The sequence below is a fragment of the Camelus ferus genome, chromosome 32 (assembly GCF_009834535.1).
Source record: "Camelus ferus isolate YT-003-E chromosome 32, BCGSAC_Cfer_1.0, whole genome shotgun sequence".
NCBI classification, from domain to species: domain Eukaryota; kingdom Metazoa; phylum Chordata; class Mammalia; order Artiodactyla; family Camelidae; genus Camelus; species Camelus ferus.
Window position 1 is genome coordinate 13,213,525 of NC_045727.1, and position 27,090 is coordinate 13,240,614.

At 46.0% G+C, this 27,090-nt stretch overlaps 1 protein-coding gene across 3 annotated transcripts in view; it reads left to right on the forward strand.

Moving 5' to 3' along the window:
* Positions 1 to 215: 215 nt before the first annotated feature.
* Positions 216 to 27,090, forward strand: part of MORC2 (MORC family CW-type zinc finger 2) — a 36,646-nt gene continuing 9,771 nt past the window's right edge. For 2 of the 3 annotated variants that reach the window (XM_014560255.2, XM_014560256.2), the window contains exons 1-15: positions 216 to 1,809; positions 8,024 to 8,077; positions 10,207 to 10,241; positions 15,402 to 15,470; positions 15,980 to 16,070; positions 19,171 to 19,279; positions 22,500 to 22,659; positions 22,774 to 22,885; positions 23,294 to 23,419; positions 23,890 to 23,969; positions 24,633 to 24,715; positions 25,247 to 25,332; positions 26,468 to 26,608; positions 26,701 to 26,855; positions 26,946 to 27,074. In XM_014560255.2, the coding sequence (XP_014415741.1) occupies positions 1,742 to 1,809; positions 8,024 to 8,077; positions 10,207 to 10,241; positions 15,402 to 15,470; positions 15,980 to 16,070; positions 19,171 to 19,279; positions 22,500 to 22,659; positions 22,774 to 22,885; positions 23,294 to 23,419; positions 23,890 to 23,969; positions 24,633 to 24,715; positions 25,247 to 25,332; positions 26,468 to 26,608; positions 26,701 to 26,855; positions 26,946 to 27,074 (1,498 nt within the window). In that variant the 5' untranslated portion in view covers positions 216 to 1,741. The remainder of the gene's footprint in view (positions 1,810 to 8,023; positions 8,078 to 10,206; positions 10,242 to 15,401; positions 15,471 to 15,979; positions 16,071 to 19,170; positions 19,280 to 22,499; positions 22,660 to 22,773; positions 22,886 to 23,293; positions 23,420 to 23,889; positions 23,970 to 24,632; positions 24,716 to 25,246; positions 25,333 to 26,467; positions 26,609 to 26,700; positions 26,856 to 26,945; positions 27,075 to 27,090) is intronic. The other variant, XM_006185894.3, reaches the window with a different exon arrangement.

Sequence of the window (27,090 nt, forward strand, 5' to 3'; positions counted from 1 at the left end):
ACCCGGACGACTCCTCGTCGAATCGCAAACGCATAGGCCGCCGCCCGAGTTCTGCGTACGAGAAGAAAGACACGGCGCGAGCGCCAACGGCCACCGGGCGCGCGCCGCGGCGGCCGGGCCTGCGCCCCAAGAGCTGGATGCCAGAGCAGGAGAAAGAGCCGCCAACCGATCGCTCGATCGACCGCGCGCCCGCTCCTTCGCCCTACCAGACCGGGGAGGGGGGGAGGGCGCGCCAGGGCTTCTTCGAGTTAGGGGCCTGACTCCCCGGCGACGAGACAAGATGGCTCCTCCGGTCCGCGCCGCAGCTACCGTCCCGGCTGCGTCGCTCGGCCCGCCCCCGGTACTGTTTCTTTAAATGGCGGAGAGGGTCAAGAAAGCAGGAAGAGAGGCGCGCGCTCTCACGTGACAGGGGAGGGTCCGGCTAACAAGATCCGGTCACGTGGAAACATGCTACCCACGAATCAGGAGGCGTCACATCAGGGCGGGGGCGGGAGGAGTTGCGGCTCTGTGATTGGCCGAAAGCGCCGCGGAGGCCTCGGGGGCTTGGGGCGTCGGGGAGTGCGCGAGGCGGCCTGGGTTGTGTGCGCTAGCGGAGACAAAGCGGTGGCTGAGGTGGCTGAGGTGGCAGTGGCGGCAGCGGCAGCGGCGGCAGAGCAAGCCCTAAACGCCTAATTTCGGGGTGCTAAGTCCCGTCACCATCTCATCCAGGCGGCGCGTGGGCGGCTGGTCTCGCGGCGGTGGCAGCGGCAGCAGCGGCGGCGGCGGAGGCGGAGGCGGCGGCAGCAGCAGCACATGGTTCCAAGAGCGCGCTGCGGTTGTTGGGTTCCAATTCCGTGGGGAGGGACAAAGGCAGCTGTGAGCGCCGGGAAACGCCCTGTCGGTTGGTGTGCTCGCCACTGCCCTCGATCCGGGCTTTGAAAGCTGGGACTAACTCTTCTCCGTGAGGTGGAGACCACGGGACCGAGGCCAGGAAAGGGCCTCAGAGGCTGAGGCCGCTGTCTGAAGGAAGTGGGGGAGGGGCGCGGCCCGCCTGAGTTGATTTGGGTGGGTCAGTTCTGAGGCGACGTAGTGGGTCACTGTGAGGTAATCTGACCCAGATTGGGGCCGACAGCAAGCTAGGTTTGGTCCGGGCTTTGAAAACGGAAGTCGGTCTTCAGCGCTTAGGAAATCTTTAAGTCAGTGAGGTGGTGAAACCGGAACCAACGCCATATGCACTCCATCAACATCGTGGTCACCAGTCTGGGGCTTATTGAAGGATCCTGGGATCTTTGATGGCGAAGACATGGGTGGTTATCCACTTATATGATAGAAGTTGCTAGATTTCCGGATTGGTAAATTTCCTCAGGAAATTTAGAGGAACAAAGAAAGGCTCGAAGAACATGAAGATGGAGCAGTAATAAAATCGCCATCTCCAGTATCATCTACTCCAGCACCAACCTCATTCGACTCGTGAACTATCGCAAATTAACGCTAAAGATCCTGAAGAGTACAGATTTATGACGTAGTTCTTCCCAAGATATTATATAGTTATTGAGAAGATTAAACAAAAATTAAAGGAGAAATCAATTATTGTTTTAGACAACTCTTTGAATATATTTTGGATAGATACTAGGTAACCTTGCTTGATTATAGGGAGCACAGATTTACCAAATCTTACAAGAAGGAATCCTGAAAAATTTATTCCATTGTAAGCTTGTATTTCCCAGTTAGTAGGTAAAGGACTGGAGACCTCACTGCACTAATGGCCTTCACAAATTACAGCAGTTTGAATCGAGCTCAGCTAACCTTTGAATATCTACACACAAATTCGTAAGTATCCTATAGGTGCCACCGAGGTCACTGATAACTCATTGCTTGATGTTAATATGGAAATCCTTTCCCAGAAAATTTTACCCTTTTACTTTTTGGGATGTGTCACTGGATGAGTCTTGAGCTCTGTGTGGAAGAACTGAGATCAGTGAAATATTTGTTGCTAATCCGGAAGAATATGATCTTTATTGGATTGAAATTTATTTGATCAAATGCAAGCTAGTTACTTGGCGTCAGTATATTGCGTTGTTTCATTCAAGTGTTTGATAGGAATCCACAAGTACTATTCTTTGGATCGCCAAAAGTTGGACTGTTATAGTATCAACTACCTTCTCTTTAGTGACAACAGTCAAAACAGTTGGGTTATACCAAGCCTTTTCTAAGAAGGAAAAAAGAAAAAAATAAAAAGAATGAAGACATTTAAATGACAACTTGTGAGAAGAAATTATTTTTTTCCCCAGGAAACAGTTGGCTTCATTTCTCTGGGAAATTTACCCTCATCCAATATAGTTTGTATACGCTAAGCAGGAAGTGACAACTTTATTAAACCCATGGTTTAAATAGTGTTTTCCCCAAATGTGTGCAAGTCCCTGAACAAATAGTGTGTTCATGGTTCTTGAGTTTGTGAAGAGATTACCATCACTCCACATTGGTCTGGAATGTTTCACGGTTAATCCTTGTGCCCACTCTTGGAAGTAATCCAGTGAGGTCATAACTAGTTAGGTTATTTATTTATTTATTTATTTATTTATTTATTTATTTATTTTTACATTCATTTGGCACTTTTCAGGAGAAGGTAAGTAATCTCATTCTAGTATCTGGAGAGATGATGAGCAGCTAAATGAATGGCCCAGAGATCTGAAGAACCACCCTCATGGTTGAGAATATAGACTTCAGTTATCCAGTAATAGTACAATAACTTAGTATTTTATAGGAAAGGACAACATATTATTTGTGATAACATCTGTAATTCTCTTCTTTGCAATTTTTCCTATGAAGGAAATAAAAATTATCTGAGTAGTGAAGTTAATATGCCAAACGAGAGCCTGGTTTTGTTTCGTTTAGGAAGATTCTTATTGAATTAGAGTGTTTGAGTAGGTATTGTAGAAGTCACCTAGGTGAAGTCTCATACTGTGGATGATGAATGTGAAATTCAGCTAGATAAGGTCTCTGATCAAAGGTTATACTCATCTAGTTGAAAGCACAGCCTTGGCTAAAACCTTCAGTATCCTTTTGTATATTTGAATTGCCATGTTAAGATCAAGCAGTTGAAGGACACTTAGATGTTCACAGGTGATTGTGTTTGATAAGTTCAGTTCTGGATTTTGGAATTGGGGCCTTATTTGGAATGACAAACTATGTATGATCTTGGAAGACCATGAATGAGATTTCAGGAACTGGGCTCTTAATCCAGCGTCCCCAAAGACTGATAATTAATAGTAACAGTTAATTGCTTCATACCGGTCATTTTAAAACATAGTCTAAAGTAATCTTTACAGAAACCCTGCTGGAGTAAGAATTATTCCTATTTTGCATTTGAGGAGACTGAGGCTCAAAGCAATTAAGTTACATACCACAGCTGCTATGTGGCAGATTTAAGGCACCAAGGTTCAAGGCAGTAAGATTTATCTAGTCACGTGGTTAGTGCTTTTCACCATTAGGCAGCACTGACTGTAGTCAGTTTTACCTTTAAGGGCTTGTTTCTTTGTCTAAAGAGCAATGGGTTCACTTTCCACTTTGTCTTCAATTTCAGTTTATCTCAATGAACCTCTAATTTGAAAGTGAAACTGGAGAATTTTCTGTGAATTTAGCTTAACATGTTGAACTGGAACCACTTGCTTGCATGAACATTTTGATGGTTGTATGTATCATTTGGAAGCTCTGGAGTTATTATCTGGACTACACCTTTGATGTTGTTTACTTTTGAATGTGTCCAATCCTGCCAGAAGAAAATATGAACCCCAGGATACTTAGATAGGTTTTTGGTTTGTAACCAATTTCAAGACCGTTCTTTGTGATCTGACAGGAAGTTCATTTCTAGAGGAAAAACACTTTAAAATTTTCATGAAATGTGACTTGTTACTTGTAATGATGGTAATGTATCTCCTCCTGTTACTGGTGCAGTTTACTTTCAGAGAAGGGAGTTTTTGTCTTACACACCTTTGTTCTAATTTAAAAAAACAAGACCATTTTAGGGTGTCTGACATCTACAATATTGCCATATGATCAATTATGAAACAAACGACTCTTTGTTTACCTCCCAGTGTAGACTTTTGAGCAGAGTCCAGGATAGAAGGGTGAAAATCAGTGTGGTGCAGTGAAAAGAGCATGGGCTTGGGGAGCCAACCAAGCTTGGGTTTGATTGCTTCCTGGCAGTTCCTTGGGTGGATCGACTTATCTGAGCCTCAGTTTCTTCATCTGTAAAATGGGGCTAATCTGACTGTTTATAAGGATTAGGTAAAATGTCTGTAAGGTAATTAGATTGTACATGGTACACAATAAACACTAAATAGATGATGATTATTTTTCTATTTATAATATGAGCTTATATAAACCACAAGTTGGTCAGTGTGGTAGCAACTTGCTGTTTGGTGCTTGTCATCAGGCAGATAAATTCTTAGGTAATTCTGGAGCATCTGTTGGAGATACTAAACACTTGTTTTGAATTTTTTTTTTTTTTTTTGTAGTAGGTCTACAGTAACTGTTGATGGTTATTCTCTTGATTACATCAGGGTTGAGGTTTGAAGCCTGGGAAATTCTAACATGAAAATCTTAGGCTAATTTCTTTTAATACTGGATGTTGCTCGTATGAGATGAATGAAATTAGGGTTTTTAAAGAAAAATTTTATGTTGTTACTGCTCTTTGTAGGTTTTGGTTACTGCTGGTAATAAAGTTGACAAGCAGTCTAGGTGCCAGATTCCAGATGTAGTGGTGGTAGTGATGTTCCTTTGGCGTAAGGTGTGTATCTTAAGTCACTCTGTTTGCAGTATTGCTGGGTGGTCTGATAGGGCAGGGTGCTTAAGTGTAAGATGTCTGCTTTATATGTGTGTTCCTGGTGGCATATTTAATAAGCTGTTAACTTGGTCGTATGATATTTTGGGGTTTTTTTTCTCGGTATGTGAAGTAACCTGTTAACTCTAGAGACAATATTTCTTGTGATGTGTAATCCTGTTGAAACGTGGATCCACACTCTAAATATATTAAAGCTGTCTGAATGTAAAATGGTTGCTCTAGAACTTTCTAGCTTTATTTTCTAGCAATTGAGGCAATTAACTCTTGACAAGATATCCACTACTCAGCAGTATCCAGATACTCAGCAGAAGCTATCAGTGTGGGCTTATGGGTAGTCTATCTCTGAATCTGAATTCAGTCTGAATATAAATAGACCCATTTCCTTACGTAATGAGTAGATTCACACGTGAATTTGTCGCTGGAAATGCTGAGCTGCAAAACTGTTTTGATCATGCCACAAATGGTGTAAAGCTACAGTCATTTGAAAGTGAAAGAGTCTTTTAAAAATCTTTGTCTTTTTCCAGATGGTTGATCTTTCTTGGATCACATGCAAAGAATCTTTAGGTCTGTGAAGAAAAATTTCCTTTGATACTTACACAAATATCTCTATCTCAAATGTTGTTAGCCATGAGCGTACCTCTTTGAATATTATTTGAAAAAAAGGGAGAGTTTTCTCAGTTGGTATGTTTTGGATCGTACAGTTTTAAGACATATTGAGAGCTTTAGTTCTAGCATTTGTTAGGAACAATTATTCAGTTGGAGGTTTGGAAAAGATTTTGAATGTTGTATCTGACCTTACCAGCAGTTGTCACAAAAGGCCCCTTTTATGATGTGTGAGTGCACATCATGAAGGTACCCCCTTAGCTACATTTTAAAGCTACTTTTATCTAAAATGTGTATTGTGGAACAGCATTAGTACTGTATGGAACAACAAACATTTGAAATATTTTCTTTAGAGTCTAAATGAACAAAGGCAGTTTTCTAAACACTGTATAGAAGACAGTGAAAACTTATGCAGAGGTGCTTTGTGCTTGCCCTTTTGAGATCTTACTGAATTTTAAATGTCTCTAATTTTCATGTGAAGCAATCAGAAATATGTATTGCTGAGAAGCAGTTGCTATTCCTATTTTTGATTTCTTTGTCGTAATGGCAAAAGTATCAGAATTAGTTTTCCAGTTCATTCATATTCACCATTGTCACTACAGATGACAGTAGGACAGATACATCATTCTTTAACTGGTCTGTCCCAAAGATTTCTGCATTCAAGATGTAGGCTCATTCTTACTATGATTGTGTTTTTTTTCCCCCAGGAGCTATATTTCTGAGATTCCTTGACTTAAAGTGCAAATTCTTTTTGAAATGAGAAATACTGCAATAGAATTTATTCTATATTTTCATATGACAACCTTGAAAATTTTTAAAAAAATTTTGAGTATAGAAAACTAATTCACTTTGTCAGTTTCTAAGCCAGCTGCTAAGTCAGATGGCAAAATGATTGCTTGAAAGCTTGAGGGCAAACATTAGATTTACTTTTAACTTATATTACCTTCAACAAATCACCTTAATTTTCTAGCTTATTTTTCCCTATTAGCGGAGTAATCTACAGAATACTTTTTTTGTTTCTTTAGTTGATAATTTGAAGAATTTAAGATGATTTTAGAGACAAATATTTTTGATAATTAAAGATATGGCTGTTTTATGTAGTTTTTAAAAGAAAAATGTAAAATAATTAAAAATTCAATTTTAATGAGAAGAATTTGAGCTCTGTCTTCTAGGTGATTTGGAGATAAAATATCTACTTTTTGTTGAAATGTTATTGGTGCTGCCTTTGAATCAGCAACAGATATTTTCACTGATCTCATGGGAAAAATTTCTTGCTAAATTTCCAAGAACTGGTAGTTTTAATTAAAAATTTGCACTTGTGAAATTTTGAAGATTTACTTGAGGAAAAACCAGTGTTCCTGGACAGTTCAGTTTTGGGTATTTATTTTATAAATAAACATTTTACTGTTTGCTTTAAACAATATAGTAAGTGCTCAAAGAATCTTAATATTGTTATAATTCATAAATTTTGAGAAATTTTCACTTTATTGGCTGAAACTATACAAAAAATCAGCTGGAATAATACTGTTATTTTTGAAAAATTGATGATGGTAATGTATTATGTAGGTTAATGCTTTTATATTTTCTTTAATTAGAAGTCAAGGTTTCTGGTGGAGGGTGGGTATAGCTCAGTGGTAGAGCATGTGCTTAGTGTGCATGAGATCTGGGGTTTAATCCCTAATACCGCCATTAAAAGAAAAAGTCAGGATTTCTAGGTGGTTCTAAGGTAGACACATCCCACTTTTATATCTAATGAGGACTACTTTGGGAAATAACACAAATTAAGGAGGATGTAAATGGAGGAAGAATTAGAAGGAGACATCTTATGCATAAATATCATCTTTACTGAGTTCTGAATAACATGGTAATTGTGAATTTATCCCACCCAAATTTTCAGCAGCCTCCTTGAGGAGGAGATGACCATTGGCTACCCTCCTTGAAGGGGCTAATTTTAATAAGGGCCCTAGGAGACCACACCAAGCCTTTATTCTCCTAGAAGGAGTTATTAACAAGGGTCTTGAATTCCTTTCTTTAATGTGGAGAAAGTTCTGTTTTTAGCCAAAATTGAGGAAAGTCAAGAAATGGATTATTCTCTCCCTTCTCCCACCTTTCAAATGGAGTGTTTTTGCTTATAAATTGCACAGAACTGAATCGGTTTTCACCAGAAGATCTCACACAGGTATTGTCCATTGAGCATGCCTAGAGATACACAGAAGCTGACAGTGGTTTAGGGAATGAAAAATAAAATACAGGCATTTTTCTAGGTAGAATATGGAGAGTGAAAAACACTGCTTTTAGCAGTAGTACTCAGGAATCTAATGCTTCAGGGTGGGTTCCTCTGCTCAGCCTACTAAGAATAAACATTCTCAGTAGCTAGCAGGACTTGACAGATTAACACTTGAGGGGGACTAAGCGAGCTCTGGAAAGACTTGAATTGTGGAGAAGCTTAAACCTCAATAGTGTAAATTGACAATGCAAATGGCAACTTTAGTTTTGCTTTTTTTTTTTAAGCTTTTAAATATTTCGTAACTAACTTTTTATTAGGAGTCATAGTTCAATTCCATAATTCTTTTGCTGACTCAGTGTTTATCTTTTCAGAACTACTCATGAATTCTTGTTTGGTGCTCTTGCTGAACTGGTTGATAATGCCAGGTATGTGGTCTTCAGGCACACGGCATGTGCTTGAAAACTTTTTGGGTTGTTGTGACCTTTGCCCTCTGAAGACTTGGGAGGAAGGCAGTTTTGTTGCAAATGTGACTCACTTCTAAGAGGCCTCCTACCCAAAAAGTATTTTTAATAGCACATTAGTTGATACTTGAATTCATTGCTGTGTTCAAGCCTAAAAATAGTGAACTTATGACCTCCAAAGCTACCCTCCCTTGTGTATTAGAGCAAGATAATTGTAGTGAAACACAGGCAATTAAGATAAAAACCTAGGAATCTAATTAATGGAACAAGCTCTGTTTTAGCTTGTTACCAGGACAGTACACCGTGTAATGCCTTTTAAATTATGCCAGAGTTCTGTGTCTTCCCAGAATACAGTGGGCCCTCTGTATGCAAGTTCTACATCTGTGGATTCAATGAACCACAGATTGAAAATATTGAAAAAAAAATTTCCAGAAAGTTTCAAAAAGCAAAACTTGAATTAACACACACTGGCAACTATTTATATAACATTCACATTGTGTTTGGTATTATATGTAACCCAGAGGTGATTTTAAGTAAACTGGAAGATGTGCATAGGTTGCACCATTTTATACAAGGGACTTGAGCATCTGCAGATTTTGGTATCCCCAGGTGGTCCTGGAACCAATCCCCTGTGGATACGGAGGGGTGACTATATTTATTGTTAAATGACTCTAGTTGATCAAAGCATCTTCCATTGTTAGCAGCTGTGCTTGAGAGAGATCATTCTTCAGTACTGTTGTACTGAGTTCTTAGTGATAGAAACCTATAAATGTTGCTGTGCAAGACCGAAATTTGTGTTGGTTTAGAGATAAATAGCAAAGTCCAAATTATGATTTTGTTTATATCATGAAAATATTGTCTTAGTCTTGTTTCTGAATTCAAAGATAAAGTTCATACCTGGTATTTATTGGCCAAGTTTGATGACTAATAAAGGAAGAGAAGACTAAGAGTTGACAGAAGCACTTTCTAAACAGCTCTCCAGTTAATGAGCTTGCTGATAGGTCTACCTGTGCCTGTGTTATAAACCTATACTGTTACTATTTTTATTATTGTTATTCACTGGAGTGCTCGTGGAAGTGTGCTAGTTAACAAATTGTTTAACCAGAAAACTCCCATTTTTCGATATTTTCAGTTGTTTTAATCCTTGCTGACTCATAATTTTTATATTCAACTTAAAAATCTTGTAGCTTAATGGAACCATGTTTGAACTTGCCACTTGTTAGTTTAGTGAGACCATAGTGTATTTTGGCAGGCTGCATTTTTGTAGATCATACAGTTAACTGGAGATTACCGGGGAATATATGTTCCTGTTCATGCACACATTTTGCCAATCTCCCTCAGTTTTGAAAGTGTTTTTATGTCTTTGGGAATAGATGCATGTAGAGTTGTATGGATTTGTGTGGGTTTTTTATTTTTTTGCATTTAAAATGCATGAAACTCTGTTTGCCTTGTTTTCCTTGCCTACAGTTGGCAGAATTGGGCTAGATTACTTTCAAGCCTTTATGGAAAACTTCATTGATGAGTGAACTTTTATTTCAGCTGATGGCTGGAGTCTAATGGGGTGTCCCAACTTTCTTTCAAGCTTAAAGAGGATAAGATTATGGACTTGCGAATCAGTCTGCTGACTGTAGTGTATATACCATGAGACCTGATTTTTCTTAGGTTTTGTGGCAGGTTATTGCTTTCCCTTTTTTTCAGTATCTTGGTAAGGAAAAATGGACAAGTTATTGGAACGTTTTTTATGCTTGCAATCAAAAGAGTGATTTGAGTCATTTCTTACTGTGTAAAGGGAATGTTCTTATTTATCTTTTAGATGTTTTCACTGTGAACTTCTTATTAAAAAAATGTATCCAGGCCCTATGTGTCATGTGATTATTTAAAATAATTTGGAGCTCCAGAAGTGTTTCACAGACATATAAGGAAAATTGTGTTACCAAGTATAAAAGTATAGCTTTAATCTGTACAGAATTTCTTTAAAAACTGAAAATAGAGTCAAAATAGTATGTATCCCACTCAAAATACTGTGTGTTTTGATGGTTGATATTTCATATTCTCATTTGAATCTTGATTTTTTTTTTCTTCTAACTTTGCAGAGATGCTGATGCCACCAGAATAGATATTTATGCAGGTAAGACATACATCAGCCCTGTCTTCTGACTCCCAGTTCCTGAAAGCATTTATTGCTGTGCCTAAAAAGAAATGAGTAGGAAATAACTGGTTTCTGGATCCTGGGTAGACAGCCTGATTACTCCAGGCCTTAGGCAGAAACAGGGCAGCCCTGGTCAGACTTAATAACAGAAATCAAGAATATTGGTGTGAAGAAACTAACATGGGGTGCCCAGATCTAGAGATATATTTTTAAAAAGCCACTAGGAGATTTCTGGGGAAGATGGAATAGGGTAATGGGGAGAGAAATGACTAAGTACCACTGATTTTCCTGATTGGAATTGGCAGGTGGCCAGGCTTGTGGTTTCTCAGCCAAAGAGAGATCTTATTGGAAGCCCTCTCCTCCCTCTGCAACCTTGGGGATCTCCCTTCTCCAAGTCCTAACTTGGAGAGTTGCTGGTATCAGTTGTATAAAACAGCTGGGCAACTGGGTTGGCCCTGAGGTCTGCAGAGATGTTTTCAGGCAGAGGAGTCAGGTAGGAAGGAGGGCTGCTTTGCTTGGAATTTAAAGATATTGACAGCATCTGCTGTTTTGCTTATTTAATTGGTTCTGCTCCTTGGCAGTGAGATCCTCTTTTTTTTCTAGAGTGGGTGTGACAGTGGAAGAATTCTTAGTCATTATCATTAGGTACCCCACACCTTCGTTTTTATAGATAGTTTGCTTCCTGCCTGTTCAGTGTTTGTACCAGCACAATTTTTGTCATTTGAATGCTAAAAATTTGGAAGTAGAGTTAGAGGAAAACGACTTTTAAATCCAGTTTGGCTAGCATGATCTGTTTTTCTGACAGACTTCTGAAAAGTTTGAGGTAATATTTTAAGTAACATTGTCTAGCTTCTGAGAAGACTTGAGTGTTTTGTGGGAATATACAATTGTCAGATAGCCCCTCTTCTTCAGCACATTTGATAAATGGGAATAAGCCCACAATAAGAAGTAGTTCTTAGAACCTCCAGTGTCATATAATTACAAAGAATCTGTCCAAATATGAATTTCTTATGCCTGAGACACTTTGGAGGAAGGAAAATATTCAGAACAGCTAAAAGTCAATTACACTGGTTAAATTCTGAAAGCTTTCTGTTCAGAAGGCTCTGTCAAAGTGGTGAAAAGAAGACTCCTTTTATTTTTAGAAGAAAGTGACAGGAAAGGGGACACAGCAGAAGAATGTTAGAAGATGGGTGCTAAGCCCTCAGGCCAGATGGAGGCATCACTCCCAGGCCACAGTATGTGTCTTACCTCCCAGTGTGCTTCAGTGAGGAGTCACAACAGCCACCTCTGGAAGAAATGGCGGCTGTCTTAATCATTGCACAGATGGCACACGAAGAGTGGGCCTCTACTCCAAGTGATGTTGAAAGGACAGATTATCACAGCCACGTCTATTTGGAAGAAGCTTTTTGAAAGGGATCATCTCTGCTCCTTGTTGCCACCCTTGGTGGGTGAATTTCAGCAAGGAAATTTAGTGCTTTACACTTGGAACGCAGCAGAACCAAGTTGAATTTCAGTTTAAATGAAAAAGGCCCTGTGAGCATTTACCCTGTGCTCAGTGTGACAGCTCTTAGGCTTGGGAGGAATCCAGAGCTAGTGAGAGGGGCCTTTGCTAAATTCTCATTAGAGGGTTGCTAATTGGAGAGAGAGTTAACCATCTACAGATGATGAGAGAACAGTAACTCCATCTTGAGAGAACTGTCAGAGTCATTAAGGATTATATGGTGTGGTAGGAGCACTAAGCTCTAAGCACTACAGCATTTTGGAGAAAGACTTGATTTACTCTGAGTACCTTGAGACTGGGGTGCCCTTAACTTCACACTTCTCTACCTCAGTGCCTTATTAACACATTCAATGGGAGGAATTGAGGCAACCCCTTTACAAGCAGAATAGTAGGATTAGTAATATCTTACACTATAAAGTGTTGTTAATATATGGGGGAAAGTATTTTCCTGTCTCGCATTCTGAAACGAAATGAATACTGAAATTGGAAATCTCCCCAAAGATCAGATATAGTTTGAGTTCACAAATTCACATTTTAATTTAAACTTAAGAAGGGTGAGAAAGGAACCAGACTCACTTACCCAAAAGCATTCCTGTTAGATGGGGCCAGACCATAATGTGCCTGTCAGAAGTAGACTGTTTTTTAATTGAGTTTCTGGACTTCCTTGGACAGGGACTGCCATTCCTCAAAAATCCCTTTTGTGGGGCCAGGTCAGTGGTTAATAAATAGAAAATTAGTTGGAGCAAATGTCACTGAAATGAATACTGCTCAAACAGATTGCAGAGTATGATGAAGAACTTGGATGTCATTCTGTTACAGCCTGTGCTAAGGACAACATTATTTTATCACATCTGATTTTTGACTTATAGCTCCATATCACATCGCTTTTCCAGCTTCTTTTTTTCCCCCCTGTTCTCCCTTATGGGAGTTGGAGGGAAGAATGTCAGGCTAATTTGAAGAAGCTAGAGTTGGCCCTGTTGGGGGAAGCTTAGACGTGCAGCCTTCCACACTGGTTCTGTCATTGTACACAGCTGCTGCAAGGGTCTGACGTGCAGCTGCAGAGAAGGCAGTTTGGCTTTGCCCTCCTGGACTTGCATCCAAGATGTATGCTGGGAAGAGGAGCAGACAGTCTCCAGCTGCTTAGACTCCCCTCTGCCTAGAGCTCCCCCATCACCCTCAAAATCCTTTCCTTGGAGGCTTCACGTATCACTCAGTTGACTGAGTAAAGTACATAGAAGGTGTTAGGAATGTACCTCTAACTGGTAGAGAGTTTTGAGCAGGGAAACCTCTTAGTTCTTGCTGTCTCTAGCTCTGTGCTTCTCAAAGAGTGGTCCTTGGTGGGCAGTATCAGCATCACCTGGGTGCTTGTTAGAAATGCAAGTTCTGAGGTACCCCCTCAGACCACGCAGTTAGATCCTGCAGGTTGGAGCCCAGAATTGGGTGAGCTACTCTTGCTCCAGCTGACGCTCTTCTCGGTCTCCTGCTTAAACCCTCTTGGCTTCCCTGATCTGCTGCAGAGAGTGGCGGTCACTGGACTGTAAGCTCCGTGGAGGCAGTGACCACATCTGCATTGTTCACGGCTGTTACCTTCGTCACAGAGCCAGGCACGTCAAGTGAGCGAGTGACTGGGATGAGACTAGAGCTAAGTGCAGGTGCCAGGCTGCCTGTTTCCAGAGCTGAGGGCGTGACTGCTCTGTCTGCTAGTCTGTCTCGGCCCTGAGGCAGTGCTGTACATGACATGGACCTGGACACTTGCAGCTGCTTACAGGCTGTTGGTCACTGTGTGGCCAGGGGAATCCTCCATAGATGGGTCTCCTAACCTCATAAATCACATGAGGAGCTTTGAAATGAAGTCCTTGAGCAAGAAAGGGACCTCAGACCCACTGTTAGGTGATGATTGTACGTAAAAACAGCCTGTGAGTCCTGTCCTAACACACCAGGGCCTAGAAGTAACTTCCTAGATAGTGTTCAAGAAATCCCAGGAATCCTTGGGGATTTTTCGGACATACTTGGCTCCAACCAGTTTCTAGATCTCAAAGCAGAGTATCCATGTCAGTCTTTATGGCTGAAGTGTGCAGCAAACGGCTCTTGGCTAGATTTAGGACACTTCCTTTACCACGCTCTGTCTCTGACCCTGTTTGTCTCTCTATGACACTTTGCTGCTTCCAGAAGGAAACTTTGAAGACTTTTTGCACTTCTTTTGTGCTTGTGTCTGCTTCCCAGCTCTTGTGTGGATTCTCCAGGGTCTGATGAGAGGCACTGCCACAAGGAGAAATTTTCTTATCTATCAAAAGTACTTCCAGGAAGGTCTTTGCCCTCAGACTTTCAAGAAGCAGTTGTTATTAATGTTTCAGCAAAGTTCAGCTTCCTGAACACTGAGTAATACTTGAAAATCTCTGTGGTTTATTGTACTTCTGAAATGGCATTTTAAATTACATTAACTAGCCCATTTAACAGAAGCCAGTTGTGACTTAACTTGAATCTAGCCTGAGGGAGGACAAAGAGCATTTCAAACTGAGATTCCCCAGCCAAGATAGTTGTATAAAGTTGGTGAGCTGCAGCTTGGGGCAGAAAAAAAGTCCTCCGTTAGGAACTAGACTGAAGCAGCCTTGGGCTTCTCCCTGTGGTACCTTAAACTGACCTTCCTCCGTTTAGTAGACGTGCTTACCTGATTGCAAGGCATGTGCTAGTCCTCTTTAGCCTATCTAGTCCTCATCATTGGGGTCAGAAGTCATCTTGGAAATGCTAGGATGGTCCCTCCCTATTTGGGACTATCTCCAGTTTTGGTGATATGCTCAGACCCAGGCTGCTTGGAGTAACTGCTTACTGCTGCAGAAGAAGCTGCTGAAATAAAAGGGTCTTCTAGCCACTGGAGTGGCAGCCATAGTCTGTTGCATTTCCTTCCAGCAAGCTCTGCCACGGCTGCTCTGTGTCTTACTGTCAAAGGGCTGTTCCTCCTCCCAGTCAAGTAGGTCCGGCTGAAAACCAGGCAGCTCTCACTGTGCTCTGTGCCCTCTCACTCCTGGGTTGGGGAGCCGTGCCAAGGACCTGTAGCATGGAGGGGATGTGGCGATGGCTGCATATGTCCCAGAAACTGCATTTGGCCCGAGATGGTCATGTGCAGAGTTAGTAATTCACCTTCTAGATAGCAGCTGCCACCACTGTGTCCATAGCATGTCCGACTTGAACACTTTGTCTGAAGGCTACCGTACCCTTAACCTGCAGAGGAGGTGCCCTGCTGAATTTGAGCAGTGTTGGTGAGGTGCAGCATGTAGTGGCTGGAGTATTTTAGTGTCCACGTTAGAGGGCAGAGAGGCAAAAGGATGACTGCTGTGTGTGAAATACATGCGTACTCGGTGGTCCTGGCTGTGGTTAGATGCTGGACTGGGTGTTCTCTGCCCTCCTCATAGACTGTCTCAGGCTTGGTCCTGAACTGGAAGGCATTGGGGAACCTTTGAGGGGAATTCCCACCCTCAAGGGCCCTGCCAGTTAACTCAAACTAGCCAAGACTGAGAAAGATGCTAGGTTTGACCTGGCTCTTTTGACCCAAGCTTCACGTTGATCCTCCTTCTGGTCATACCCAAGCTGCCGCCCTCTGCCGGGTAACTACCCAGTAATGGCAGCTTCTTCTTTTACAGAAAGGAGAGAGGACCTCCGAGGAGGATTTATGCTTTGTTTTTTAGATGATGGAGCAGGAATGGATCCAAGTAAGTGACAAGTTGATTGCTTCTCTTGGGGAGGTTATAACCATTTTTACGAAATACATGCTGTGTTAACTGGATTTTTTGTTGCCTCACTGTTGTGACTAGCAGGGAGAGGGAGGTCTTTGCAACATCTCAGGCTTAATTTCACTAATGGATTTGCTGGGTCTTGTCCTAACATACGAGGCAGGATCCGAATGGCAGCCTCAAGTTTGTCAGGTTACTGCCTCTTGATTTTGTATCTATCATCTTGCATAACATCCTGGAGCTGGAGCTGCAGAGGCCTCCCCCAGCCTTATTACCACGTTCTGGTAACAGAACAAGGGCCTCGTGACGGCAGCACCAACAGGCCTGTCGGAGGTTGCCTGTTTGCCTTGTGGTTGTGAGTTTCCTTGGATGGAGGTTTTCAGTAGACACACAGCCTTGCTTGGATTTAATGAGGCTCAGACCTTGATTTTTTTGAGTCTGGGAAAGGAAAGCAGACTTTTCACCTTCTCTTGTGCCTGCTACTTCAGGTGATGCCGCCAGTGTGATCCAGTTTGGGAAGTCGGCCAAACGTACACCTGAGTCCACCCAGATTGGACAGTATGGGAATGGGTTAAAGTCGTAAGTATCCTGGGAGCCCATCACAGGACTCAAAACAAGATCAAGCCACGCTGTCCTGCTTCTATCCAGGGAAAATTTCCTTCTCCTTGTCCTTCATCCCTGTAATTCTGGAACAGGAGGAAAGTCAAGAAGGAGTGGTGGTTTGGGGACTTACCAACTGATGTCCAGCCTTTACATTACAGATCATCCAAAATCATTGAGGTGGGGGAAGCTGTAGGCTTCTCTTGGCACTGTGCTCTGGAACAGCACTGCTCCTGTTGAAAATTCTTACTTTTACCCTGTGGTTAAGGATGCAAGTGGTGGTTTTGTGGGCTTGGGTTACGTCTGAGATGGTGAGGGGGTCGCCCCATGGAGCAGCAGTTCCTGCTGAGCACCTACTGCACAGCACACTTTGTGCCAGGCACTGGGGACCCAGGGTGAGTGAGAGAGACCTGAACCCTCCTCCCCAGGGGACATAGTCTACTCACGTGTCCCGTGAGGCTGGGTAGCAGGGACCTACCTAATGTCTTCAGATCCCTTGGACTTCTTTCTCAGCCTTCAGTTCCCACTGGTTTGGTGTTTGGAACGTGTTGTTCTGGTTTGAGTGAAGCCCCAAGAGAAAGATTTCTATTTCTGAAAAGCTCACTTCCAGCTGTACATACCTTTGGATGGAATGAGATTTAGTGGGGTTGGAGTTTGTACAAATGGAATTCTGAGTCACGTTTCCAGTGTGGCTGTGAAAACGTGTTGTTTTGCTGGAGGGAGGGTGGTGTGTGGTCCGTCAGCAGCTTCGGTGGTTTCTCGGGCGCAGCAGGCGTCAGGTGTGTGGGGAAGAGGGGGTGCTTCCCAGGACGGCGGGGGCCTGTTCCTGGGCTTCCCCACTGTCTTTCTGATGAGCACTTCCCACGTGCCAGGCGCTATGCTGACAACTTTATTTGGGTGATTTTGTTTAATCCTCACCATAGACCTGTGAGGTGTAGGTACTGTGGTTCTCATCTTCGGATGAGGAAATTGCAGTCTGTAGGGGTGAAGTGACTTGCCCAGAGATGTGAAAATGCCCCAGTGTAGAGCAGAGATCTGAACCGTGTCTTTCTGAATGAAGAGCCGACTTTGCCTTCCATCCCCTTCAGTCAAACTGAGGTTCAAATCTGACATCCGCCACTTAACTACTTCTCTGAGCCTCAGCCTCCTCGTTGGTAACTGGGATTATAACACATAAGAATTAAATGCTGTCATTGCTGTGAGAGCACTAGCCTGGTTTCTGACCTCTTATTTATTTCTCCTCCTTTGAGATTTCCGTGGCAGATTCCTGGCCTGATTTGGTGAGTCAGGGGTAGGACCTGTATGTTCCCCAGGAGATTCTGGTGTGGATAGTTTCCACAACTGAGTTTTCCCAGAGTCCGTGTGATGTAAGCAACCCTGACTTCCCATCTGGATCAGCCTCCTTTTCGTGGTTGTATCAGTTCTGTGGCCTCAGACAAGCCTTCTCACTTCCTGAGTATGTTTCCTGCTGTAGATAATGGGCTTCTAATCTCTGACATTCTCCCTTACTGAGCAAGTTTCAGGAGCAAATGAAATGTGATTCTGCAAGTGCTTGGAAAACCAGGAAGGAAAGTCCACAGAAGTTGAGTGTCATCATCAGCATGTTTTAGAATGACTTTTGCGAAGGACCCATTGAGATGGAGCCATCTAGCGTCCAGAGTGTGTTCCTTTTGAAACCAATTTAGAAACTGAGAAAGACTTTCAGCAGGAAGTGATTTGTGGTGAGCATAGGGTAGAGAAGCAGAGAAGTGACATTTTTGTGTTATTGCTATTTTCCCTCCAAGGTCAGGATCAGAAACAGAGGGAAGAAAGAGGCGCGAGGTGAGAGATTTTGCCAAATTAGGGCAAGAGCAAGCTTTGAGGGAAGGCAAGCCAACGTGCCTCACTTTGCCACCAGTAAGTTCCAGGGAGGAATGAGGGCTGTGGAGGGAGTGTTGCCAGCACCTCGGGAACTGGAGGAGGAGGAGCAGAACTGGGCAGCCCCCAGGGTGCTCTGGGTGGTGTCCTGGAGTTTTCCTGAGCACTTGGGGAAGTGGGACGTGGCATTCATTTGTGTGCCTGGGCTGTGTTTGTGCGTGGAGGAGAGTAATATGGCTTCCCAGTGCCATCGCCCCTGGGGGTACTGGGAGGACTAATGAGGTGACAGCCATAAAGCCAGAAGTTGCTCCGAAGAAAGGAGCAAACAGCCCATCATCCAGTGGGCACCCCTCCCGCTGGTGCTTCATGCGCTGCCCTGCTCTGTGTTGCCCAGGAGGGCCTGTCCTTGCCTGCTCTCCAGAGGGTTAACAAGGCCAAATAGAGGTAGGAAACAGTAGATTTCATTCAGACTCTCCATGTGGACTGCAGCCTCAGGGCACATTTCTCAGAAACCAGTTGCACCCTAAAGCAGGGGCCTGTCGCATGACAGGTTTGAGGTGTCAGAACAGTGCTGAGACACGATGGCTGTGATTACGGGGCGTGGGCCGGTTGTAGGCCTCCTCCAGACTGTGAACAGGAAGGATGCTCTGTCTGGTTAGCCCTACATTTGGCTGAGCCTTTGGGTCATCCTGGTGTTTGAGGGCTTGTGAGTGCAGGCGGTGGGCTTTTCCCTTGATGGTGCTGCCGTTTGAGGAGTGAGTGGGAGGGGAGTTGGTGTCAGCAAGGAAGGACAGGTGAGGACTGGGTGTGCTTGGCGTGGAAGATGATGTGTTGAAGGTGTGGGTCACTGGAGTGAAACCTGGCGGTGCAGTCAGGGTGCAGCAGCTCTGGCACAGCCAGGATGAGCCCAGAGCATGGGTGGCCATGGGAGGGTGAGACTCACAGGTCATTCACAGGTGGTGAGACAGCCTGGCTTGGGGGGTAAATGTGGTTGAGAAGGTGATAAAGAAAGACTGAGGCCAATGGAAGAGCAGAGGGGGCGAGTCGGGGGAGCAGAGGGGGCGAGGGCTGTGGGCCTCAGCGCAGGGCCCTGGGAGCAAGGGAGGCCTTTAGGAGAGCCCTCTAGAGGCAGATTCAGGCATGTCCAGAGGGCGGACTTGCTTCTTTTTCAGGTGAGCTTTTGAACCCCTGGGAGAATAACCCACCTCTGCTTCCCTTTCAGGGGCTCCATGCGCATTGGGAAGGATTTTATCCTCTTCACCAAGAAGGAAGACACCATGACCTGTCTCTTCTTGTCGCGGACCTTTCACGAGGAGGAGGGCATTGATGAAGTGGGTCTCATCCTCGTGCTCCAAGTCACCGTCCCATGTGTCCTGGTTCTGGGTCATTTGCATGCTGGACTTATTTGTGTTGAGGATTGCAGCCCTGCCCCCGACTGAGGGATTAGCTGGTTGATTGGATGAACTGGTTGAGGGGGTAAGACAGGTATCTTAATGTAATGTGAGAGGAAGTAAAATCTCACAGCTTCTGAGAACAGTTGTCCTGGTTCTGAGACTGCGGCCATCAAGTGGCAGGGACCAAGAGGTGGCTCTGTGGGTCTCCTAGATCTGCAGCTAGAATTCAGTATGGGGTGGGGGGTGTCGCTGTGGAGAGCTGTTTTATCAGGAGAGGTATTTTGGGGGCTTCCCTGATTTGGGTGGAGACCCTAGCTGGTGATAGTATTAGGGACAGCCCTGTCTTTCCCGTGTGCTGGTGATTCTGTGGAATGTGCTGTGAGCGCGTCTTCTAAGGGAATGAATGTGTTGCTCTCACCTTCTGTATCAGAAGCTACAAGTCATGAACCTACGAGGGCTGGGCAGGTAGTGGAGCAGGATCATGTTGGGAAACATCGGTGTAAGTTCTTCACCAAGTGACGTGTGATACTCAGCCCTAGCTGATTGTTGTTATGCTGGAAGACAGGCGTAATGAATCTAGAATACCCTGATTTTAAAACATTTTGGTAATTAATTATATAAGCTGAACACATGCACAGCTGACTCTGGGCCTGGTGGGTGGCTCAGATGTCTGCAGAGCTGGTCTGCTGAGGTCTGTACCCCATCGTGGGGAAGATCAGGGAAGCCCTTGGTCTGTCCAGCCTCAGACCAGACTCCTGCCTCCTTTCACATGTGAGAAAGGGAGGCTAGAGCTTGCGAGAGGCTGAGAGGGTCTACGGAGAGAAACCCACCGCTGTCGTGTGAACTGGTGAATTCGGGCAGAGTTTCCACCTGATTCATCTGTGCTAGTTGGCTGGGATTCACTTGGTACTGGCCTTGTTTAGATGTGGATCCTAAATCCTAGCAAATCAATTCTTGTTGGGAATGAAAGGCACTTTTTCTGCCATCTTTACTTGGTAAGCCAGTGGGTTTGTTTGCCTTTTTGGTGGAGCATGTGTGTCGGTTCACTCAGTGGATATACTCAGCAGACTTGGAGTGAGAGGTGCTGAGCTGGAAGGCACTCCCCGGGAAGGTGGGGCTGGAGTCTGTGTTTTCCAGAATGTTTCCTGATGGCCTGAGGGTGGTGGGAGGAGGGGGTATGTAGACTGTTCAAGGCCCTGAGAGCTGGGAGAGCAATGGGAAGGTGGTGGCCTCTGGAGAGCAGAACAGGCTTGACCTCGTGCCTTGGGGAGTGTAGGGGACTTCAGTAAAACCAGCTACTAAAGGGAATTTAAGCAGGGGTGTGGCAGTAGCAGATTCTCCTTGAAAAAACTCAGTTTGGTTATTGTGTGGTGACTGAAAGGTTTGCGGTGTCGGTGTCTGTGGCCAGGCACACAGATTCCAGATTTGGTGCTTAATCAGTGGAAAGGAGAAAGGGGAGGAGGGGTCCTAGGTGACTCGGGTTCTGGTGGGGCAGGTGGGGCGTGGAGGATAGGCAGTTTGGAGAGTTAAGTCTGGGTCTGAAACTCGGGGAAGGCCTGGATCTGGGATTCTTGGTAGCAGGTAAGCTCACGTAAAAGAGCGTGTGGCCCAGGAAGAGAACCTGGGGTCTCGGGCCTGCCCCGTGTGAAGGCCTGGGTGGGGGACGTGGCCTAAGAGGCCGAAGTGGCCAGAAGGGTAGGAGGAAAAGCTGGGGAGCGGGGACGCTGAAAGTAAAGAAGTATTCTAGAGGGGAGGTGGGGTGCCTAATGGGGTGAAGGCCCACAGTTAAAGTAATGCCATTGTCCCCTGGGGCTGCTGAGAGGAATGGTTGGTGTAGAGTGTGGTACAGGTGCACAGAACACAAATGGAACTCAAATCCCCCGGTGGAAACACTAGGTTGAAATTTTTTCCTTACTTGGTGTTAGAAGGTTACTGTTTTGGATTGTACTCTAGTGTGCACTCGGCCAAGATTTCAGAATAAGATCATTCTCAGCTGGGTTGGAATGTGTCCAGACCAGCCCCAGAGCTGAATACTGCAAGCACGAAGTTTCTTAGAAACCAGTCAAGTGTCTCAGAACTGACAGTTTATCACCCCAGCACTTGTTAAAACACAGAGTCCCATTTCCTCAGGGCGGGCGGTCTGTGTGGAACCTCTCAGGTGCCTGGACTGGTTTGCTGGGCAGAGGAAATCCCAGGCCACAAGGCTGGGCGGGACGGGGAGGGGGGCCTGCATGTCGAGGCCTCTGGGGAAGGGGCGTTTGAGGCAGTGTTTTTGAAGAGTGAGGAGGATTTTTCCCCAGCTTTATTGAGGTATGATTGACAAGGTAGGGTTTTTTAAAGATTACTTAGACGTAAGATTAAACTCCATACGTGTGGAGGAGAATATTAAAATCTGTGTACAGTTGAGAGAGGAATTAGAAAGCGGATCCCCACGTAGCCACCGTCCTGGATGGATGTGGACGTTCCCCTGTGCCCTGACCAGTCATACTCCTTGTTGCTCCTCGGAAGGAACCGCCCTCATGGGACTCTGGTGACGATTGTTTCCTTGTGTTTCTTGATAATTTTGTCACCTGTGTCTGCATGCTTGAATAATAGTTTAGTTTTGCCTACATGTGAATTTTATATAAATGGACTCATACTGTAGGTTTTTGTATTTTGCTTCTTCGTGTACCGTGTTTGTGAGATTCATCCACGTTGATGCCAGTAGCCATTTGCCCATGTTCATCACTCACAGTAATCCTTTTTGTGAAGACAGTATGGCTTAATTTGTCCACTCTGCGTGGATGTTAGTGTTCTTGCACGTCTGCTGGTAGACACGTGCCAGGAGAGTCTCCTAGGATCTGTACCTGGGCGTGGAATTGCTGAGCTGTGTGTTACATTTATATGTGTCTTCAGAGACACTACATGCTTAGAGATACAGTTTCCTTAGTAGAAAGTGTAGAATTATTACCAAATTGGGAAAATGACCAGGGACCTCCCAAGCCCTGAACGCAGAGACCCCCCAGGCCATGAACCAGTGTAGCCGGGAGGACCTGGGAGTGTGAGGCTATCTTGGCAGGAGCCCCAGAGCCTCTGGTGCCAGGCGGGGGAGCTTGGGTGTCACCGTGGGGAGGGACGGGATGGACACACCAAGTGCTTGCCTGTGCTCTCTCCAAAGGTGATAGTCCCATTGCCCACCTGGAATGCGCGGACCCGCGAGCCTGTCACGGACAATGTGGAGAAGTTTGCCATCGAGACAGAACTAATCTACAAGTACTCTCCCTTCCGCAATGAGGAGGAAGTGATGACCCAGTTCATGAAGATTCCTGGGAACAGTGGTAAGTAGGCTTTGAGCCTGTAGCCTGTAGAATCTAGGGGCTCCAGAGCTGTGAGTGGTGTGGGGGTCGGCTAGGGGTGCCTGGCAGAAGGAAAGGAGGATTTCTGTTCCCCAGGAACGCTGGTAATCATCTTCAACCTCAAGCTCATGGATAATGGAGAGCCGGAGCTGGACATAATCTCAAACCCAAGAGATATCCAGATGGCAGAGACTTCCCCGGAGGGCACGTGAGTGTGGCTGGGAAGGGAGGACGAGGGGAGTGACTTGTGAGCTTGTTCCTGAATTCCCCAGAGTCAGAGTTGATAAAGCTGAGAATGCCTGTCTTCCTGCCACAAGACAGAGGGATGGATGGAGGGCAGCAGGTCCTTAGCTAATGCAGATAAGGAGACTAGTGACCCCCTGCCCCAATTCCTTAATTTGACGGAGGAAGAAACAGAGACCTAGAGAGGGGAGAGGAGTTGCCTGGGCCGTGGCGGGCAGGGGGGCCGTGCCAGGTGTCCGTGCCGGGGATGTGAGGGGGTGGGATGTGCTGTTTGGCAGCAGGAGAGGCCGAGATGTGAGGTGGAAAGGTGGCAGGCCCTTGGTTGGACTGGTGATGGGTGGCAACAGAGCCCCTCCTCTCCCCCTGCCTCCAGGAAGCCAGAGCGCCGCTCCTTCCGCGCCTACGCCGCTGTGCTCTACATTGACCCCCGGATGAGGATCTTCCTCCACGGGCACAAGGTGCAGACCAAGAGGCTCTCCTGCTGCCTGTACAAGCCCAGGTAGGGGCCTGGCCACCCTGGCCTGCTATTTCCCTGGGGCGGAGGGTGGGGCCTGTCCATCCATCTTTTGGGCATCATTGGGAGTGTCGGCTGATGAGAGGCTCTGATGATGCCAACTGAGTTTAGGCCTTTCTTCGGCTTGCGACTTACAGTGGACACCCTTCTGGGTCCTGAGGGAGGGACGAGGGTGGCTGACAAGCTGGGGAGGCTCAGTGAGTGTGCCGCCTGTGACTTAGAGGGTGCCCGGCCTGGCCTTGGTCTTTAGAGGTTGCTCAGGAAAGCAGAGGCCCTGGCTGATTGCTGAGGTTGGCTTCTCCTGCGGAATTAGCGACATGCCTGGTGAGTGGCGTGGCTGCTTATCAGAGATGGGGCAGGAGGCAAGGGACTCAGGAGGGTGCAGGACAGTTGCTGCCCGGCCCCCCTGCTGTGTGGGCCCTCAGATTGCTTCCCCTACCCCTGCCCCACTTCAGGATGTACAAGTACACGTCCAGCCGGTTCAAGACCCGCGCGGAGCAGGAGGTGAAGAAAGCTGAGCATGTGGCGCGGATTGGTAATGACCCTGTGGGCAGGCGGGGTCGGCAGGGGTTGTCCGGGGGGACGTTGCTTGTGACGAAAGCAGGATCCAGGCAAAATCTCTGTCCATCACCCAAGGATAGGCTGTCCTGGGCCCTGGCCCAGTTCCTCTTGTACCCCTCCTGCCACGTTCCAGTCCCCTCAGCAGTTTTTCTGCCCAGGCTGCCTCTTCCTCAGCCATTTATAGGCACTTATCTAAAAAAGCAACATCAACTCCTTGACTTGCCTGCCTGGAGTGAAGAATCCCACGCTGTCCTCTGGCACAAATGCTTGTGAAATTGGTTCTTTTGACTCCAAGGCAAAAATCTCAAGGTTTCTCATGCTGACCAAGCTTCTTGGCTGCTTGAAGGGGGAGTAGTTGGCTGAGGACAAGGATAAGCTCTTGCTGAGGGTTTGACTCTGGTTGCCTTGGGCAGTTTTTGACCTGTTCTGATTCATTTGTAAAGTTTGAAAAGCTTGTCCGTTTTTCTTGGGGCCTCCTTGGCTTTCCAGGCAGGGAGGCTGCCCTCCCTGCTCTCCCATTCCTTCCCTGACAGTGTACACACGTCTTGTCTAGCGGGGTCTGCACTGTGGGGTCCAGCAGGGATGACTAAGAGTTTGGCCCTTTGAATTCCTTATCATGGTTTCTTCTGGGTTTCAGCTGAAGAGAAGGCGCGAGAGGCAGAGAGCAAAGCCCGGACTTTAGAAGTGCGCCTGGGCGGCGACCTCACGCGGGACTCCAGGGTGAGGCCGCAGACCCCCGGCTCTCCCCGAGCATTGCTGCTGGTAGCATCCCAGTGCTGGCCTGGCCCAATCTCAGGCCAGTCAGGAACCCCTTGCTCTAACTCTGAAAAATGGGATATGACATTTCCATAATCACCGTCGAACATACTGTGTAGGGAAAGCTTGGCTGATCACTTCAGCACCCCAGCAACCCCATGAGGTGGACACTGGGAGTATCCTCAGTTTACAGAGAGAAATTGAAGTGAAGAGCGTCCCTTGCCACAGGGCAGTTCTCCACCCCTCCCCATGTGATGCACCCCCTGTACAGACTGCTGTTTCAGTTTTGGGTGTTTCCTCCCTAATGCTGGTGAATCCGGTCAAGTGAAGTAGAGCTTTTGACTTGGTCCCTAGCGAGGACCCTTTTCTGTGGAAAAGAAGTAATTTCCAGGTCTGGTTTTGCGTCCGTGTGATTTAAAGCGAGATGTCTTAGACGTTACAGCACTGCCTGCTGTGGCCCGAGCACGCCTCACTCGGTGCTGGGTGCGTTTCCAGGTGATGCTGCGGCAGGTGCAGAACACAGCCATTACCCTGCGCAGGGAAGCCGATGTCAAGAAGCGGATCAAGGAGGCCAAGCAGCGGTGAGTGCCCAGCAGTGGCCTCGGGGCTTTTAAAACTATGTAGCTTTGGTACTGATTATTGACAGTTAAAGGGCTTGAGGAATCCCTCCCCACCTGCGAGGTAGACGTTCTGTCACACACAGAGGGCTTTGAGAAAGCTGCTAATGTGATCCCAAGGGCTTGTCAGATGCCCCAGGAGAGGTTCCCCCAGCTCAGTGCCTCCTGAGCCAGGACGAGGGGGCAGAGCCAACACCGTGTGCTGAACACAGAACCTTCCTCACTGGCAGCTCTCCCTCCCTCCCTCCGTCCCTTTCCTCTGTCTTCCCACCCCTTCTCTCCCTTCTCACTCCTTTCCCTCTTTCTTTCCTTTTTTTCCCTTTCCATTTAAAGGATGTATAAGATGCTTATTGCATACAACTTGTAAACTATAGAACATTTAAGAAATACAGTTGTAAACTCCCTTATACTTCTCCCACCTGGTGATATCTACCCTTAACTGTGTACCCCTGGTTACAGATGTGGACTGGTGCTGTAGATTGAGGTGTTCCTTTTCATCCAGTCTGGGCGTGTGTCCTGGCTCCTTGCGTGACCTCTGTGCCCCTCCGTGCCTGGAGCCTCTCCAGGCTCTAGGTCTGAATCCCTGGTTGCCTCTTGGCCCCTCACCATAGCCATGGCTTTCGGGTTTCTTCCCATGAGTTTGGCCAGTGCTCATCCATCTGCTTTTCACCTTCCACTATTTTTTTTTATTTTTATCACATGATGGTTTCTTCTCTCACATACTTGTTCATTGTTCTTAGTAATTTCTGCCTTTTTAAAATGTATTACTGTCGCACTGGTGGAGTAGTTACGCAGAAAACCTTGTGTTTATCTCACTATGTGATGGTCTTTGCAGAGACTGGCAGCAGCTTCACAGAATCCCATTGATACTTCCATCCATCTCGTTTTGGTACCAAAAGCCAAAGTCTTGTGCTTTTAATTAGGGAGCTTAAAGTGACCACACAGAGCTTATCCTTATCAAGTCTGACAGGTTACACACTGAATGCAAACGCAAAACTTAAGTGTCTCAAGTTTAAGCTTAAGCTTAACACATCTTAAACACCATGGTGTTTGTGTGTTACTGGGTTGATCTGGTTGAATTTATCTTCTGTCTTCTCAGAGCACTTAAAGAACCTAAGGAACTGAACTTTGTTTTTGGGGTCAACATTGAACACCGGGACCTGGATGGCATGTTTATCTACAACTGTAGCCGCCTGATCAAGATGTATGAGAAAGTGGGCCCACAGCTGGAAGGGGGCATGTGAGTTCCGCCCACGGAGAGCATCCAGCCCAAGACGGAATGCGGGAGGGTTGTGGCCAGAGGGGTGACAGAGCCCTGTCTTCCTTCTGTAGGGCATGCGGCGGAGTCGTTGGGGTGGTTGATGTGCCCTACCTGGTCCTGGAGCCTACACACAACAAGCAGGACTTCGCTGACGCCAAGGAGTACCGGCACCTGCTGCGGGCGATGGGGGAGCACCTGGCACAGTACTGGAAGGACATCGCCATTGGTAACGCCCTTCCTCTTCATCTCCAGCCTTGGGACTCTCGCTGCCTGAGGGGGCTGGCTCCTAGCTGATGTGTGGGTGTTTGCCTTCCAGCCCAGCGGGGAATCATCAAGTTCTGGGATGAGTTTGGTTACCTCTCTGCCAACTGGAACCAGCCCCCATCCAGTGAGCTGCGATACAAACGGCGGAGAGCTATGGAAATCCCAACCACCATCCAGTGTGGTGAGTTGGGGCTTGA